Below are 19,271 nucleotides of genomic sequence, written 5' to 3'. Positions count from 1 at the left end.
AAATAAATAAATAAATAAATTTCCTACTTTTTCTTGTGTGCAAGGCAAAGGCCGAGTTTGTGCAAAATAAATAAATAAATAAAATTCCAGCAATGTTTTTCTTTTATCATTTGGAGGCATGGCCTGATGCTCCGGCACATGCCACGGAAGTTCTCCGATTGCCACCTGGTGGTGCCCAGCCTGCTCAACAGTGAGTAAGGAGTAGAAGCCATGCCCTAGGAGATGTTCCACAGGGAGAAAAAGACACACACACACACACACACACACAGCATGCATTGCATCTTTTGGCAGCCGTGCTTGGCAACCGACCTTGGGCTGTCCTTGCAGGGAACACCAAGGCTGGCTGGGCCTGGAGCCCCCTCGACAAGGAAAGCAATTCAGCAGGAAAAGAAAAATAGGAGCGGAGTCACTCGGCACCCATCATGGGAAGCAAAGCTAACGGGAACAGGCAGGTGGGCACCACTGCAGGCCTGCCTATGGGTATGGCGTGAGCGAGAGGGATGGAGAAGGGCTGATTCAAAAAAAGGCAGGGAGAGGGGGAAAGAGAATAAACAAAGGGAAGCTGGAGGGGAGGAGAGGGAGGAGAGAGGCAAGGCAGCCAAAGGAGCAGTCTGCGGAAAGAAATATTGAAGCTGATGAACTGACGGAGCAGGGAGAGACCATTCCAGCCTGTGGATAGTTTAGTACAGTAGCAAAGGACATGGTTTTATTTATTACCCTTATTTATTACCCTTCTTCCGTCTAAAGAGCTCAAAGCAGGATATGTCACCCTTTCTCCCCAGCCCACCTATGTTAAATTTAAAGCAACCATGTGGTGACAATAGCATCCATTTAAATGAAAGGATGAATTCATTCCAGGTTTGAGTCTGATAGGAGGAACCCAAAATGCTGAATCATACAAATATGAGGGTTGGATGAAAAGTAAGGCCTCCACCTTTGTAGGTTAAAAGGTAAAGGTTTCCCCTGATGTTTCTCTCCATTTCTAAACCGAAGAGCCGGCATTGTCCATAGACATCTCCAGGTCATGTAGCCGGCATGACTGCATGGAGCACCATTGCCTTCCCACCGGAGCGGTACCTATTGATCTACTCACATTTGCATGTTTTCGAACTGCTAGGTTGGCAGGAGCTAGGGCTAACAGTGGGCGCTCATTCCATTCCCGGGATTTGAACCTGGGACCTTTTGGTCCATCTTCGTAACTCCTCAACAAATGGCAGTCCTGGTCTGCGGCAGGTCCTGGCTTGTTCAGTAGACTCCCTTCTACAGTTAGTTCCATTTGGCGGGAAGCCTTAGCATTGAATGGCTGTGTTGTTAAAGACCGAAGTATGGAACCCTGCGCAGACGGGGAAGCCTTAGCATTGAACTGTTGTGTTGTTAAAGTGCGAAGCATGGAACCCTGCGCAGACGGGGAAGCCTTAGCATTGAATGGTTGTGTTGTTAAAGTGCGAAGCATGGAACCCTGCGCAGACGGGGAAGCCTTAGCATTGAATGGTTGTGTTGTTAAAGTGCGAAGCATGGAACCCTGCGCAGACGGGGAAGCCTTAGCATTGAATGGTTGTGTTGTTAAAGTGCGAAGCATGGAACCCTGTGCAGACGGGGAAGCCTTAGCATTGAACGGTTGTGTTGTTAAAGTGCGAAGCATGAAACCCTGTGCAGACGGAGAAGCCTTAGCATTGAATGGTTGTGTTGTTAAAGAGCGAAGTATGGAACCCTGTGCAGACGGGGAAGCCTTAGCATTGAATGGTTGTGTTGTTGAAATGCAAAGTATGGAACCCTGCACAGATGGGGAAGCCTCAGCATTGAACGGTTGTGAAGTATGGAACCCTGTGCAAATGATCAGTCAATGCAACTTAAGCAACGTGCAGTCACTGAATTCTTGAGAGAAGAAGGTATCGCCCCAAAGGAGATTCATCAGAGAATGCAAGTTGTTTGTGGTGATTGTGTTGATGTGAGTCCTATGCATTGCTGGGTGAGCAAGATTAAAGATGTTGAGGTGGGAATGTCTGAAGAGTTGGACGTTCTGTGACAGCAACCACCAAGTTTCACAAGCAAAAGATGGACAGATTGATTCAGGACGATCGCCGTATCACTCAGAGAGAAATTTCAAGCATAATGGGCATTTCACAAGAATGTGTGGGTCACATTATTGCTTTGCTTGGCTATCGGAAGACCTGTGCACGATGGGGACTGTGAGATGCTGGTTGCGGAAACAGAGTGTCAACTTCTTCTGTGACGGCTTCAGAAAACTTGTTCATCGTTGGCAGAAATGTATCCAATTGTCTGGTGATGATGTGGAAAAGTGAATAGTGGTAGTTAAAGAGCACATTCTAAGGATTGTTTCTGTGTTGGATTGATTAAAATATTCCCACCCAAACTGAAGTAACGAAGGTGGAGGCATTACTTTTCATTCAACCCTCGTATTATCCTTCAACTCTAGCTGTTTTGGCTAGGGCTGTTGGGAGTTGCAGCCACGTGCAAATGATCACCCATTCTCCATTCCTGCCATGGAAGTTGTTCTACAAGGGAAACTGTTCACCGTCTCCATGAAAAATTCAGTCTATATTATTGGTGGAGGAAGGGCATTATGTAGTGGTGCCCTTCCAATTTTTCTGCCTTAACACATCCTCTGTTCTTATGCTACAACGGGAGCACGATTTGGAGGCAATTCCCTACTGGGGATGAGATTCTGGCCCATAATATGAGTTGGGCTGAGCGAGAACATAAAAGACCCTTCCAGAATCACAAAAAGATGTTTGTGCTTATGGACTGCAAACGACTCACGGTAGCAGTTTCCGAAAATTTGCTCTTTTGAACTTCAGTGGCCCTGAACTGTTCAGGCATGGTTCCTCAGGGTGTTCAACTTGGAACACTGTGTCCAGTTCCGAGCACCACAGTTCAAGAAGGATGTCGACAAGCTGGAACATCTCCAGAGAAGGGCAACCAAGATGTTCAAAATACTCTCAAGACGAATGATTGAGGAGGCTGGGCATGTTTAGTTTGGAGACAAGTAGACATAGAGGTGATGTGATAGTCATAATATCAGAACGGAGTGAGCTTGTGTTTGGCAGAATCACAAAATCACTTAGTTAGAAGAAACTAAAAGGGCTGTTGAAGGCTTTCATGGCTTTCATGGCCAGAATCACTGGGTTGCTGTGAGTTTTCCGGGCTGTATAGCCACGTTCCAGAAGTATTCTCTCCTGATGTTTTACCCACATCTATGGCAGGCACCCTCACAACCTTTGAGGATGCCTGCCATAGATGTGGGCGAAACGTCAGGAGAGAATACCGTATAGACTCGAGTATAAGCCGACCCGAATATAAGCTGAGGCACCTAATTTTACCACAAAAAAACTGACTCCAGTATAAGCCAAGGGTGGTAAATTTCAGAAATAAAAATAGATACCAATAAAATTACATTAATTAAGGCATCGGTAGGTTAAATGTTTTTGAATATTTACATCAAGATCAAATTTAAGATAAGACTGTCCAACTCTGATCAAATCATTATTCTCATCTTCTTCAATGTACATGTGCTTATGTATCCTTTTAATAATAATAGAGTAAAATAAGAAATGTAATAATAATAATAATAATAATAATAATAATAATAATAATAATAATAAATACAGGAAAATAATGTAATAATAAATAGAGTAAAATAATAAATGCAACAATAATAATAATAATAAGATCAGAGTGAAATAATAAATGTAATCATAATAATAATAATAATAATAGAGTAAATAAAATACATGTGCTTATGTATCCTTTTAATAATAATAGAGTAAAGTAATACATGAAATAATAATAATAATAATATAGGAAAATAATACATGTAATAAAATGCAATGATAATAATATCAGAGTGAAATAATAAATGTATTATTATTAATAATAATAAAAATAGAGTAAAATAAGTGCAATTGTAGCCACAACAATAGAGAAAAATAATAAATATATACCAATAATAATAGAGAAAAATAATAAATGTACCATATATTCTCGAGTATAAGCTGACCCAAATATAACCAACCAGGACCCTCACCCGAGTATAAGCCAAGGGGGGCTTTTTCAGTCTTAAAAAGAGGGCTTACTTTACTCTATTTTTATTATTATTAATAATACTTCTGGAACATGGCCATACAGCCCGGAAAACATACAACAACCCTCTTCCTCAAAACATTTATAAAACAGCATATGTTATCTGACCCAAGTACCTTACCAATCTTAATCTTCTACCGTTATAGGAGCATTCAACATCTATCTCTGACTGTTTTAGATAAACAGTTTTACCATCCTTGTGGAAGGCTTCTCTCATGTCCCCACATGGAGCTGGAGCTAACAGAGGGAGCTCATCCGCACTCTCCCCGGGTTGGATTCGAACCTGGCAGCCTTCAGGTCAGCAACCCAACCTTCAAGTCGCAAGGCTTTAACCCACTACACCACCGGTGGCATCTCCTGGGCAACGTCCTTGCAGACAGCCCATTCTCTCACACCAGAAGCGACTTGCAGTTTCTCAAGTCGCTCCTGACATGAAAAAAAAGATAAACAGTAGATTTTGTTTCTCTAAGGATTCCTCTTTCTTTACCAACAGCATTTGTTGCCTTTTCTATAACGAAGAATATCTGTGGAACACCTTTTGAATATCTGCATTATCAGCAATTATCTCTTTCCCCTCTTGTATCTTTATTTCTCTCTCTCTCTCTGTTTCTTTTTATAACTTAAACGCCAACAATCTCCCTGGCATATTTGCAAATTCAACGTTCTTTGGCTTTTGCATAATGCATTTTTTTTTCTCTCGATCTCAAGTCACAGTTAGCACTGATAGCCGTCTCTGTAAAATTTTAATATATGATTCATCACAGCCATTTTTTGAAGGAGATTTCTCTAATTCTTCTACCAGATGCATCTTGTATATATTTTGGCATAATGAGACACAGGCGGTATTTATATTTTGAGATACTGAAACCCCATCTGATAATTTCAACTCGGTCTTTTCATTCACATTTTTTTTCGAATATATGACTTCCAGTGCTAACTTCATTATTTGGATTTAAAGAGATTGATGATGCACATAAATTTTTGCTTATCTTGCAGAATGAAGACAGCTTGACGCCACTTTAAATGGCGTGTCTAAATGTCATGGAAACACGGGAGTTGTGGTTTTACAAGGTCGTGAGCCTTCTCTGCCAAACTACAACTCCTATTCCAACAAAAGAAAATGACAAGCAGTTTTCTCTCACAATTGTGTGTCTCTATGGCAAGGACATCCTCTTGCATCTGCCCTCCAAGGTTTCGTGAGCAAGCATGCAAATGACCTGACCGGAGGCTGCTTGGTTTAAATATAGGCAGTGCCAGGAGGGCATCCGGCGTGGCACATGGAGAAGAGACAAACACAGAGATGGAAACACCCCTCGAAAACACCGCGAGTTTGCTTCTGAATTCTTCTGGAGTGGCCACATGCTCATATGCTCAATGCTTCTTGGCTTGATGACAATTAGGGGAGACAATGTCAGCCAATTTGTCATCAGGTGGATTGCAGGCCTCTCTAATGCTATATATTCAACGTTCTCATAGGTGCAATCTGCACTGATTCTGGTAGAATAGAATCCCACTTACACGACTTCCGCTAATTATAATATTATAATGGAATACAATATTATACTACTAATAATGCAATATAATTATATTAATTATATATTATATATTAAATGTAATATTACTAATAATATTACCATATAATGATATAGTACAATATAGTAATTTAATGCTTATATTGTGCTATGCTAATAATATATTGTATGTTCATTTGATTTGTAAGCCGCTCTGAGTCCCCTTTGGGGTGAGAAGAGAGGGATATAAATGTAGTAAATATTACTATTTACTATAAAATTATTACTAATAATATTACCATATAATGATATAGTACAATATAGTAATTTAATGCTTATATTGTGCTATGCTAATAATATATTGTATGTTCATTTGATTTGTAACCTGCTCTGAGTTCTCACCGCGGGGTAAGAAGAGCGGGATATAAATGTAGTAAATATTACTATTTACTATAAAATTATTACTAATAATATTACCATATAATGATATAGTACAATATAGTAATTTAATGTTCATATTGCGTTATGCTAATAATATATTGTATGTTCATTTGATTTGTAAGCCGCTCTGAGTCCTCTTCGGGGTAAGAAGAGCAGGATATAAATGTAGTAAATAAATATTACTAATAATATTACCATATAATGATGTAGTACAATATAGTAATTTAATGCTTTAACAACACAACCGTTCAATGCTAAGGCTTCCCCATCTGCACAGGGTTCCACACTTCGCACTTTAACAACACAACCGTTCAATGCTAAGGCTTCCCCATCTGCACAGGGTTCCATACTTCGCACTTTAACAACACAACTGTTCAATGCTAAGGCTTCCCCATCTGCGCAGGGTTCCACACTTCGTACTTTAACAACACAACCGTTCAATGCTAAGGCTTCCCCATCTGCGCAGGGTTCCATACTTTGCACTTTAACAACACAACCGTTCAATGCTCAGGCTTCCCATCAAATGGAACTGATCTTTGTAGGTTCGACCTATTTGCCGACTTAGCATAGACCCACAGGTATGCCTTCTCAGTATTATACTTAGCACTTTAATGCCTTCATCAGTTGGGCAACTACCCCTCCCTGATGACTCTGACATATTTTGCACTTTGGCCCAGATCTGTGATTTTAACTCATGTTTTTAACACCTTATTTTGTATGTTGACCTTTTATGACTGTTCAATGCTAAGGCTTCCTTCCAAATGGAACTGTAGAGGAGAGTCTACTGAACGAGTGAGTACCTGCCACAGACCAGGACTGCCATCTGTTGAGGATTATGAAGGTGGAGGCATTACTTTTCATTCAACCCTCGTAATATGAAATATTTTGTGGTGGCTTAGTCTTTTTTGGGCAACTAAGTCCCACCAGCCTTACAAGAGACCGGCTTCTGATCTGAAGTTGGAATTGCTACTGTGGTTCAAATGCCCACTGGCTCCACTGGCTAGGAAATTCTTGGGAGTTGTAGTTGAGTGACCAGGGTGAGTGTAGGATTAGGTCTACTCATTGCTGAAGGGAAAACTAAATCCTTTAGGCATATCATAGGCCGGGCTAGAGCACAGGAAGAAAGGAAGCATGTACAAATGATCTCTCAGTCACTTGCATTCCAACTTTCCTGCTGTGTCATTGAGAAACTGCACACTTTGAGGAGCATCAAATGTGTTTGAGTCTAAATCCATCAGCCGGCCGGGGCCCTGTTTCCATGGCAACAGGGCTAGGTGACAGCTACCCCGGCCGTGACAATCGCCATCGCCTTCTTTTGCACAACCGCCACCCAAGAGTCAGTGGGCTGAAATGTCTGCCACAGCTGCCTGTGTGAGAGCTAATGGAGGCTTCTCCATCATCGCCAAGCCATCTCTACAACAACTAGCCATGTTTGGTCGCTACAACCATCTGCTTTCCAGACTCCTCCTCTCCCCCCCCCCCCACACACACACACACAAACCCAGACAACATGTAGCCGGGAGCGAGTGGGTGGGTGGTCTCAGCCCAAGTGACGGTGCGTGTGGGTGTTGTTGTTGTGCGTCTACATGGGAAAAGAAAACTTGGAGAGACTTCTTGACGTAAGCGAGAACCATTTGGCACTCCTCGTGAGACGAAGGGCGTGTTCGTGGAGGGGTTATGTAAACTGAAACTGTCTGGTTGCTGTCGGGATACTAAAACACATTGCCGTCGGGGCCTTACACACACACACACAAAAGGCAAACAGAGAAGGGTTAGATTTGCACAGGGATGGAGTGACAAGGTTTAAGGCACATTACCTATATGCAAACAGCCCTGAATCTGCAAAGCTGGCAGGAGCCAAGGCTCCAGTGTTTGTAATCCATGAATAGAGCCTCAAACAGAAAAGCATCTTAGTTTTGGCCTCCCAGAATCTCATTTTTATCCCTGCTGCTACCATCCCAGTATATGTCACTGCTCCAGAACTGGTTCTGAAAGAGTAGCGGAAGTTCTCTGGGATTTCAGAGAACGCTCTTTCTCAGCCTACTAAGAAAAAACAGAGTCTGGACCTAGGGCTTTCTCCCTCCAAAACAGATGCTCTGGTGCTCTAGATCCTCTCTAATTGCAAGCTGCATTATAACCTCTAGATCAGGGGTCCCCAAACTTTTTAAGCAGAGGGTCAGTCCACAATCCTTCAGACTGTTGAGGGGCCGAATTATCATTTGAAAAAACAAAAAACAAATTCCTTTGCATACTGCACATGTCTTATTTGTAGTGCAACAACAACAACAATGAAAGAACAATACAATATTTAAAAATGAAAACAATTTTTACCAACATAAACCTCTTAGGATTTCAATGGAAAGGGTGGGCCTGCTAATGGCCAATGAGATAGCCAAGTTAATTAGGATTGTTGTTGTTGTTGTTGTTGTTGTTGTTGTTGTTGTTGTTGTTGTTGTGTGCCTTCAGGTCATGTCAGCCGAGCCTAAGTCTAAAATTAATTATTTATTTACTGCATTTATTTACTACATTTATATCCCACCCTTCTCACCCCGAAGGGGACTCAGAGCAGCCGTATGTACATACAATATATTATATTATTAGCATAACACAATATTAGCACTATATATTACTATATTGAACTACACCACTATACTATTATATAATATGTAATATATATATACAGTAGAGTCTCACTTATCCAAGCTAAATGGGCCGGCAGAAGCTTGGATAAGCGAATAACTTGGATAATAAGAAGGGATTAAGGAAAAGCCTATTAAACATCAAATTAGGTTATGATTTTACAAATTAAGCACCAAAACATCCTGTTATACAGCAAATTGGACAGAAAAGGTAGTTCAATACGCAGTAATGTATTTACGAATTTAGCATCAAAATATCATGATATATTCAAAACATTGACTACAAAAATGGCTTGGATTATCCAGAGGCTTGGATAAGCGAGGCTTGGATTAGTGAGACTCTACTGTAACATATAATTAATATTATTATATGGTACAGTATTACTATTAGTATTATATTGTATAGCATAAGATTATTATTAATATTATATGTATATACAATATATTATTAAAACTGATGTAAAAATATTATATTATAAAACTGAGGGCGGGGGCCAGGTAAATGACCTTGGAGGGCCGCATCCGGCCCCCGGGCCTTAGTTTGGGGACCCCTGCTCTAGATCATCTCTATGAGGGTTGAATGAAAAGTAATGCCTCCACCTTCGTAATTCCTCAACAGATGGCAGTCCTAGTACGCAGCAGGCCCTAGCTTGTTCAGTAGACTCTCCTCTACAGTTAATAATAATAATAATAATAATAATAATAATAATAATAATAATAATAATAATAATAACTTTATTCTTATACCCCGCCCCATCTCCCCGAAGGGACTCGGGGTGGCTTACATGGGGCCATGCCCAAACACCACAATATAAAAGCAAACAAAACAATAAAGCAAATCACTCAACAATAAAAACAACAATATCGATAAAAACAGTCATAAAAGGTCAACATACAAAATAAGGTGTTAAAAACATGAGTTAAAATCACAGATCTGGGCCAAAGTGCAAAATATGTCAGAGTCATCAGGGAGGGGTAGTTGCCCAACTGATGAAGGCATTAAAGTGCTAAGTATAATACTGAGAAGGCATACCTGTGGGTCTATGCTAAGTCGGCAAATAGGTCGAACCTACAAAGATCAGTTCCATTTGATGGGAAGCCTGAGCATTGAACGGTTGTGTTGTTAAAGTGTGAAGTATGGAACCCTGCCAGATGGAGAAGCCTTGGCATTGAACGGTTGTGTTGTTAAAGTGCAATGTATGGAGCCCGGCACAGACGGGGAAGCCTGAGCATTGAACGGTTGTGTTGTTAAAATGTGAAGTATGGAACCCTGTGCAGATGGGGAAGCCTTAGCATTGAACGGTTGTGTTGTTAAAGTGCAAAGTATGGAGCCCGGAACAGACGGGGAAGCCTTAGCATTGAACGGTTGTGTTGTTAAAGTGTGAAGTATGGAACCCTGCCAGACGGAGAAGCCTTAGCATTGAACGGTTGTGTTGTTAAAGTGCAAAGTATGGAGCCCGGCACAGACGGGGAAGCCTGAGCATTGAACGGTTGTGTTGTTAAAGTGCAAAGTATGGAATCCTGCGCAGACAGGGAAGCCTTAGCATTGAACGGTTGTGTTGTTAAAGTGCCAAATATGGAACCCTGCGCAGACGGTCGGTCAATGCAACTTAAGCAACGTGCAATTCTTGACAGCAGAAGGTGTCACCGCAAAGGAGATTCAGGAGAGAATGCAAGCTGTTTGTGGTGATTGTGTTGATGTGAGTACTGTGTGTCATTGGGCGAGTAAGTTTAAAGATGTTGAGGTGGGAACATCTGACTTGCGTGACAAACAAAGAGTTGGACGTCCTGTGACAGCAACCACTGAATTTTACAAGCAAAAGTTTGACAGATTGATTCAGGACGATTGTTGTATCCCTCAGAGAGAAATTTCAAGCATCATTGACATTTCACAAGAATGAGTGGGTCACATTATTGCTTTGCTTGGCTATCGGAAGATCTGTGCATGATGGGTCTTGTGAGACACTGGTTGTGGAAACCGAGTGTCGACTTCTTCCATGACGGCTTCAGAAAACATGTTCATTGTTGGCAGAAATGTATCCAATTGTCTGGTGATTGTGTGGAAAAGTGAAAAGTGATTGTTAAAGAGTACATTCTAAGGGTTATTTCTGTGTTGGATTTATTAAAATATTCCCATCCAAACCCAAGTAATGAAGGTGGAGGAATTACTTTTCATTCAACCCTCGTATTATTCTATGATTCTATGATCAATGTGGATAATATTGAACTTTTAAGTGTTTTGGTTTTGGGAGTTCTGGAAAAAAGGATGCTCAACCTATATTGTACTAGGGATTTTTATTCCAAGAATTGCATTATAAAATTCAGAGTCTGAGGTATAACCATGTTGCTATTTTCATAGCAGTCTGTTGGAGTCTGAATTAGATCAAAAAGGTAGACCAGACAAAGTTCTCCAGCAGATTTTATCTCTGAACATGAGAACAAAAGCATACCTTTCAGCATTTCAAAGATGGAAATTGCAGCAGATGCGGCTTAAACAAGCTCAGAGTGTGGTCAGAATGGCAAAGGTTGTTAAGAAGGGAGGAACACACAAGCGGAGAGTGCTGGACATAGTTTGCTTTTGCCCGAACCTTCTGGAAAGTCACAAGTCTGCACTCTCCTCTTCCCATGTGAAAATGAAAAATCATACCGTAAATAAACACAGATTTTTTACTTGAAAGAAAACCTCTCTAGGAATTTCTAGGTCTTCTAGCACATTTCTGTGGTTCATTGACAGGATCTCACTTTGTATTTTTCATAGGGAAAAACAGAACTTGCAAAAAAGTTACTTTCGGGCAGTATGTCTCAGAATCCCTAGTTTTTCCAACCTCTGAGGATGCCTGCCACAGATGTGGGTGAAACATCAGGAGAGAATACTTCTGGAACATAGCCATACAGCCTGGAAAACACACAACAACCCTGATCTAATTGTGTACATACTGTAGTATATGGAAATAAGGTACCGTATATACTCGAGTATAAGCCATCCCAAATATAAGCTGAGGCACCTAATTTTACCACAAAAAAACTGGGAAAACATTGACTCCAGTATAAGCCGAGATACCAATAAAATTACATTAATTGAGGCATCAGTAGTTTCAATGTTTTTGAATCTTTATGTCAAACTAATTTAAGATATGACTATTCAACTCTGATTAAATCATTATTTTCGTCTTCTTCAATGTAAATGTGCTTATGTATCCTTTTAATAATCATAGAGTGAAATAATAAATGTAATAATAATAATAAATGCCATGCCAAAAGATCTCAGTCGGCATTTGGAAACAACAGACATTGACAAAATTACGATCTGCCAGCTGCAAAAGGCCACCCTACTGGGATCTGCGCGCATCATCCGAAAATACATCACACAGTCCTAGACACTTGGGAAGTGTTCAACTTGTGATTTTGTGATACGAAATCCAGCATATCTATCTTGTTTGCTGTGTCATAATAAAATAAATGCAGTAAAATAATAAATGTAATAATAAATAGAGTAAAATATTAAATGTATTAATAATAAAAATAGAGTAAAATAAATGTAAGAGTAACAACAATAGAGTAAGATAATAAATGTAATAATAAATAGAGTAAAATAATAAATGTATTAATAATAATAAAAATAGAGTAAAATAAATGCAAAAGTAACAACAATAATAGAGTAAAATAATAAATGTAATAATAATAATAAATGGAGTAAAATAATAAATGTAACAATACCAATAATAATAGAGAACAATAATAAATATACCATATATACTTAAGTATAAGCCGACCTGAATATAAGCCCACCAGGACCCTTGCCCGAATATAAGCCGAGGAGGTGTTTTTCCAGTCCTAAAAAGGGGCTGGAAAACTAGGCTTATACTCGAGTATATACAGTATCATAAAATCCAAAACACATCTAATGCAAAGCATTTCCGATTAAGGGATGCTGAACCTGTATTAGGAAACGGGAAACTATGCTCTGCACAAGCAAAGGATTCCAGAAAGAGAGTGAGAGTAAGAATGAGTGCTCTCCCTCAATTACATCACTGGGATCCACCCACTGGCATCCAAGCAGGGAAGCAAGGGACTTTGGAAAAACAGCCCAGGGTCTCCCTTTGCAGTCCGCCCACACCAGCTTCCCCAGTGCTGGATGCCTGCAGCCCTTGTTGGCTTCCTTCCAGAACAGCAGGCACAGTCATAAACAGATAAGTAATAGCTGAATAAATTGTTTGTAGCTAGGGACCAGATTGCCTTTGACCTGCAAGGCATTTGTTTCCTCGTCTAGGACCGATTATGACCACTCCTGCACAGCAACATTCTTCATAGCATGAAAGTGATCCTCACACAAATCTAGACACATAATAGAAGTGAAAATATGTATGTGTATGTGTGGCTGGGGTGTCCACTTCCACAGACAAGCTCCCACTTCCACAAACAGCTATAGCTCCCACTACACAGGAGACACCAATGGCTCTAACTCCAATGACATTGCAGGTTATAGCGAGCTCCAGTTGTGTCTGAATCTGGGGGTTGGTGCCCATATAATAATAATAATAATAATAATAATAATAATAATAATAATAATAATAACAACAACAACAACAACAACAACAACAACAACAACAACAACAAAAGGCCACCTTGCTGGGATCTGCGCGCATCATCCGAAAATACATCACACAGTCCTAGACACTTGGGAAGTGTTCGACTTGTGATTTTGTGATATGAAATCCAGCATATCTATCTTGTTTGCTGTGTCATAATAAAATAATAATAATAATAATAATAATAATTTTATAATAATAATATAATTATTATTATATAATTATAATTATAATAATTTTCCAGGGAGACTCATTGTCCCCTCTGCTTTTCATTATTGCCATGATCCCTCTGTCAACAATCTTACAGAAAGCAAATCTTGGCTATCAAACATCTAAGAAATCTCACAAAATTTTGCATCTGATGTACATGGATGACCTGAAGCTGTATGGAAAAACGGAAACTGAAATCCAGTCTCTGACTAACACTGTCCGAATTTTTAGCACTGATATCAGCATGGAGTTTGGCTTGGACAAATGTTCGACAGTGGCATTGAAGAAGGGAAAAATCATTGAAAGTAAGGGCATAAATATGCCTAATAGCCAAACAATAAAGTGTCACCAGCCAGAGGCCTATAAATATCTGGGCATATTACAGCTGGACAACATCAAGCATGAACATGTGAAGACTGTGGTCAGTAAAGAATACACACAAAGGGTCAGAAAAATTCTCAAAAGCAAGCTCAATGGAGGCAACACCATCAAGGCCATAAACACCTGGGCCATACCTGTCATAAGATATACTGCTGGCATTATAAATTGGTCACAGGTGGAACTAGACAATTTGGACAGAAAAACAAGAAAACTCATGACCATTCATCATTCACTGCACCCTCGTTGTGTTGTTAAAGTGCGAAGTATGGAACCCGGTGCAGACGGAGAAGCCTTAGCATTGACCGTTTGTGTTGTTAAAGTGCGAAGTATGGAACCCTGTGCAGACCGGGAAGACTTAGCATTGAACGGTTGTGTTGTTAAAGTGCAAAGTATGGAACCCTGCGCAGATGGGGAAGCCTTAGCATTGAATGGTTGTGTTGTTAAAGTGTGAAGTATGGAACCCTGCGCAGACGGGGAAGCCTTAGCATTGAACCGTTGTGTTGTTAAAGTGCGAAGTATGGAACCCTGTGCAGACCGGGAAGCCTTAGCATTGAACAGTTGTGTTGTTAAAGTGCGAAGTATGGAACTCTCAGTGCTTTAACACACTTCGCCACCGGGGCTCCTTATAAATAAAGATAGAATTGCCTAAAATAAGCTTACAGTAACAATATTGTCAGTAATTAAATGAGTAAAAAGTTCAGTACTGGTTGCCTAGAGAGACAGCTGTGAATCCGGGTGGGAGGCAGACTACCTTGAATAATCCAGAATGTTGGATAAGTGGATGTTGGATAAGTGAGACACTACTTTTACAACAACCATTCCCCATCTTTGGCTACCGTACCCCTGAGTGGTTCAAGGAACTCAATCCTGGGCTGTGGCGCAGGCTGGAGAGCAAGCCAACTGCAACCAGCTGCAATGAATCACTCTGACCAGGAGGTCATGAGTTCGAGGCCCGCTTGGAGCCTGTGTTTGTCTTGTCTTTGTTCTATGTTAAAAGGCATTGAATGTTTTCCTATATGTGTAATGTGATCCACCCTGAGTCCCCTTCGGGGTGAGAAAGAAGGGCGGAATATAAATGCTGTAAATAAATAAATAAATAAATCCCAGAATCAGAGTGTCTTACCTTCACTGCAAAACTTCCCCTGGAAGCCGGTAAGGCTGCAATCACATTGCACCTCGCTGTTGATGACGGTGCAGATCCCACCATTGACACAAGGATTTTGTTTGGTGCACAGGTACTCCATGTCGCTGCGGATGCCCTGGCTGCCCAAGAGCGCTGGCGGCATGTCTCCCACTTTCAGATTGGCCACGATGCCGCGGAAAGGCATCTCGTACTTGACGGTGCTGAGCGTGAGGGCCGAGAGGCGGACGTCGGGCGGGATGCCGCCCACGAAGAGGTCGCTTTCCACCGTCATGTCGCGCCGCTTGGACTTCACCTCGGCGACCCGGGCCTCGCCGTCCACCACCAGCATGGTCTCTCGGTAGTTGCGCGTCAAGAGCAGCATGTGCCAGCGGTCGTCGTTGACGGGCGTCTCCAGGTGCAGGCTGGCCGGCTCTGCGCAGGAGATGGTGAAGCGCAGGCGGAAGCGCCCCTCCAGGATCAGCAACTCCAAGAAGTCGCAGTTCCCGCCGTCGTCCAGGTAGAGCACCAGCGCCCGGGAGACGTTGGTCTTGAGGCTGAAGCTCAGCTCCCCCAAGGAGCTGGCGTCCCACCGCGCATAGCGTGCCCACTGCCCTGTCGTGCCGCTGAACTCCAAGGCCGCTCCGCCTGCGCCTGGGCTCAGCATCGAGGCCACCAGCAGCGCCAAGGGCACCAGCAAACGCACCGGCTTCGCCATGGCTTCGCCTGGAGGTCAAGGAGGCCTCCCGTCCTCGAGATGCTTTCAAATCCACATGAGACAAAAGAGTAGCGCCGTGGAGAGGGAAGATGGAGAAGAGGTTACAATCTGGTCTGTTTCTCAAACGATGAGGAACCCACAGGGACCGCTGGACATGGGGAGGGGGCTCTCTCAAGCAGAAAAGTCCCAATGTCCGTGGGTCTCAAGGCAGAAAGGTCCTTCCACCTCCCCTGTTCCCCCTCCCCAGGAGCACAGGGCCGCTCTTCTACAGCATCTTCCTCCACCCAAGAGCAGGTCAAGTCAAGCAAAGTCTCTGACCGGTTCCCAAATGTTCACAGGCTCCAATATTCCTCCAAGGACCATATATCTCTCTTGATGCCCGGAGCAGCCGGCCTTCTTCCCTTCCTAAGCTGCCCCGGTTTCAAGTTCAGTCTGGAGTGTACATCATAGAAGGCTCAGGCCTGGAAGAAGAGAAGAGAATAAGAATGAGAGGGAGAAAAAAGAGGAGGAAAGCAGTCAGTTATTTTTTTTAAAAAAAAATCAATTATAATAGAGCATTGAAATTTTTTCCTGCAATATGGCAGTGAACAAAAAAACCACTTTATTAGCTCCACCCACACAACAGCCTCCAGAAGAGGGACCAGTTGCACTCTTTCTCTTTCTGAGAGTAAAATAATAAATGTATTAATAATAATAAAAATAGGATAAAATAAATATAAAAGTAACAACAATAATAGAGTAAAATAATAAATGTAGGTTAGGTAAAGGTAAAGGTTTTCCCCTGACGTTAATTCCAGTCATGTCCGACTCTGGGAGTTGGGGCTCATCTCCATTTCTAAGCCAAAGAACTGGCGTTGTCCGTAAACACCTCCAAGGTCATGTGGCCACTGGCATGATTGCATGGAGCGCCGTTACCTTCCCGCCGGAGCGGTACCTATTGATCTACTCACATTTGCATGTTTTCGAACTGCTAGGTTGGCAGGAACTGGGCTAACAGCGGGCGCTCATTCATAGAGTAAAATAATAAATGTAACAATACCAATAATAATAGAGAAAAATAATAAATATACCGTATATAAGTCAACCTGAATATAAGCCCACCAGGACCCTCACCCGAGTATAAGCTGAAGAGGTTTTTTCCAGTCCTAAAAAAGGGCTGAAAAACTAGGCTTATACTTGAGTATATACAGTATATATTTAAGTTGTACCGAACTGCATTAATACTACAATGTAGCTGCATCCTCTAACACAGGGGTCCCCAAACTAAGGCCCGGGGGCCAGATGCGGCCCTCCAAGGTCATTAACCTGGCCCCTGTGCTAACTTTAGGCTTAGGGTTGACCTAAGTCTACCTGGTTTTTGAAGGTCTCTTTGCTTACCTATGGTCTTATGAGATTGTCTAGATGGTCTTTGGAGGTCTCTTTGCTTAGCTACAGCCGTATTAGACCATCTAGATGGCCTTTGGAGGTCACTTTCCTTACCTATGGTTCTATGAGACCGTCTAGATGGTCTTTGAGGATCCCTTTCCTTACTGATGGTCTTATGAGACCATCTAGATGGCTTTTGGAGGTCACTTTCCTTATCTATGGTCTTATGAGACCATCTAGATGGCTTTTGGAGGTCACTTTCCTTACCTATGGTCTTATGAAACCATCTAGATGATCTTTGAGGATCCCTTTCCTTATCTATGGTCTTATGAGACCATGTAGATGGCTTTTTGGTCACTTTCCTTACCTATGGTCTTATGAAACCATCTAGATGATCTTTGAGGATCCCTTTCCTTATCTATGGTCTTATGAGACCATGTAGATGGCTTTTTGGTCACTTTCCTTACCTATGGTCCTATGAGACTGTCTAGATGGTCTTTCAGTATCCCTTTCCTTATCTATGGTCTTATGAAACCATCTAGATGGCTTTTAGAGGTCACTTTCCTTATCTATGGGCTTATGAGACCTATCTAGATGGTCTTTGGAGGTCTCTTTGCTTATCTATGGTCTTATGAGACCATCCAAATGCTTTGAGGATCCCTTTCCTTATCTATGATCTTATGAGACCATCTAGATGGTCTTTGGAGGTCTCTCTGCTTACCTATGGTCTTATGAGAACGTCTAGAACATAACTCCTGTGAGCCAACCGCAATTGAATCTAACAGCAGCCCAACAAATCTAGAGTCACATCCAAGCCCTCCCAACCGTCTCTAAATTATCTCCTTTTTCCTCCCGCAGCTCCTGAGCATTTCTGTGCCTTCTCCACAAGCATTGCTGGGAGGCATAGGTTGCATCTTTTCCCTTCACCTCCTGCAGGATCAGGACCTCGGTGTCACTCACAATGCTAATGCAATGCAAATTTCATTCCCGTCAAATTGCCTTTTTGGAATGATTACCCTTGTAACTGACTGTCAGAGAAGCAATTTATTTCTCTCCCCCCCCCCCCACTCCCCAGCGCCTGCTGCTCTAGGAGGAGGCTGAATTTGCATCTTGTTACTGCATAAGAGCTTGATTATTTATAGCATGGGAGGGGGAAATGTACTAGAAGGGATGGGGGAGGAAAGGCAAAGTGGAAGGGAAGAGAGATCCCCAGTTTATCATGCCAGCCCAGTCAACTTTCCACCCGACACATCAAAGATTTGGCTTCTTATAACAACTGCAGATACACACAAATCCCCTTTGCAACCTTAAGGTCAACATTAAACTATGAGAACGAGAGGAACTTTTTGGAGAGTTGTTGTAGGTATGTTTTCCGGGCTGTATGGCCATGTTCCAGAAGTATTATATATTTTATTTATTTATTTACAATATTTATATTCCACCCTTCTTTCTCACCCCGAAGAGGACTCAGGGCGGATCACATTATATACATATAAGGCAAACATTCAATGCCATATACACATAGAACAAAGACAGAGACAGACACAGAGGCAATTTAAACTTCTCCTGAGGGGATGTTCGATTCCGGCCACAGGGGGAGCAGCTGCTTCATCATCCACTGCGACGGCACTTCCTCATTCCAATGGCGGCTGGATGATTTTTTTTTATGGAGTCGTAAATTAGTTAAATTAGCCTCCCCACTTTATAAGTGGTACCTTAATTTCCTACTTGATAGATGCAACTATCTTTCGGGTTGCTAGGTCAGCAACGAGCAGGGGCTATTTTTTTATTTTTAAATGTTGGGTGCTCACCCCACCATGGGCTGGCCTCGAACTCATGACCAGAGTGATTTATTGCAGCTGGCTGCTCACCAGCCTGTGCCACAGCCCGGCCCCATTCTCTCCTGACGTTTCGCCCACATCTATGGCAGGCATCCTCTGAGATTGTGAGATATGAAGAAACTAAGCAAGGAAAGTTTATTATTTATTTACTACCTTTATATCCCGCTCTTCTCACCCCAAAGGGGACTCAGACCGGCTTACAAATCAAATGAACATACAATATATTATTAGCCTAGCACAATATAAGCATTAAATTAATATATTGTACTATATAATTATATGGTAATATTATTAGTAATATGACATTTAATATATAATACAGTAGAGTCTCACTAATCCAAACCTCGCTTGTCCA

At 41.8% G+C, this 19,271-nt stretch overlaps 2 protein-coding genes and 2 long non-coding RNA genes across 5 annotated transcripts in view; 2 read left to right on the top strand and 2 right to left on the bottom strand.

Annotated features, from left to right (window-relative positions):
• The window catches only part of LOC134294756 (leucine--tRNA ligase, cytoplasmic-like), a 217,850-nt gene that overhangs the window by 107,677 nt on the left and 90,902 nt on the right, over window positions 1-19,271 (bottom strand). The gene's annotated exons all lie outside the window — the stretch shown is intronic.
• The window catches only part of LOC134294761 (uncharacterized), a 428,900-nt gene that overhangs the window by 363,400 nt on the left and 46,229 nt on the right, over window positions 1-19,271 (top strand). The window lies entirely within an intron of this gene.
• LOC134294702 (uncharacterized) lies at window positions 339-10,843 on the top strand. Its single transcript, XR_010001430.1, has 2 exons — window positions 339-452; window positions 4,248-10,843. It is a non-coding gene; the product is annotated as an uncharacterized LOC134294702 (long non-coding RNA).
• On the bottom strand, window positions 14,967-16,689 carry LOC134294701 (neurexin-2-like). Its single transcript, XM_062966297.1, has one exon. It carries the CDS (start codon window positions 15,708-15,710, stop codon window positions 14,982-14,984), a length of 729 nt encoding a protein of 242 aa, XP_062822367.1. The 5' UTR covers window positions 15,711-16,689; the 3' UTR covers window positions 14,967-14,981.

Source organism: Anolis carolinensis, unplaced genomic scaffold (assembly GCF_035594765.1).
Source record: "Anolis carolinensis isolate JA03-04 unplaced genomic scaffold, rAnoCar3.1.pri scaffold_19, whole genome shotgun sequence".
In the NCBI taxonomy this organism is placed as follows: Eukaryota; Metazoa; Chordata; class Lepidosauria; order Squamata; family Dactyloidae; genus Anolis; species Anolis carolinensis.
Note: the sequence above shows the minus strand (reverse complement) of the source record. Positions and strands in the feature narration are given on the sequence as shown.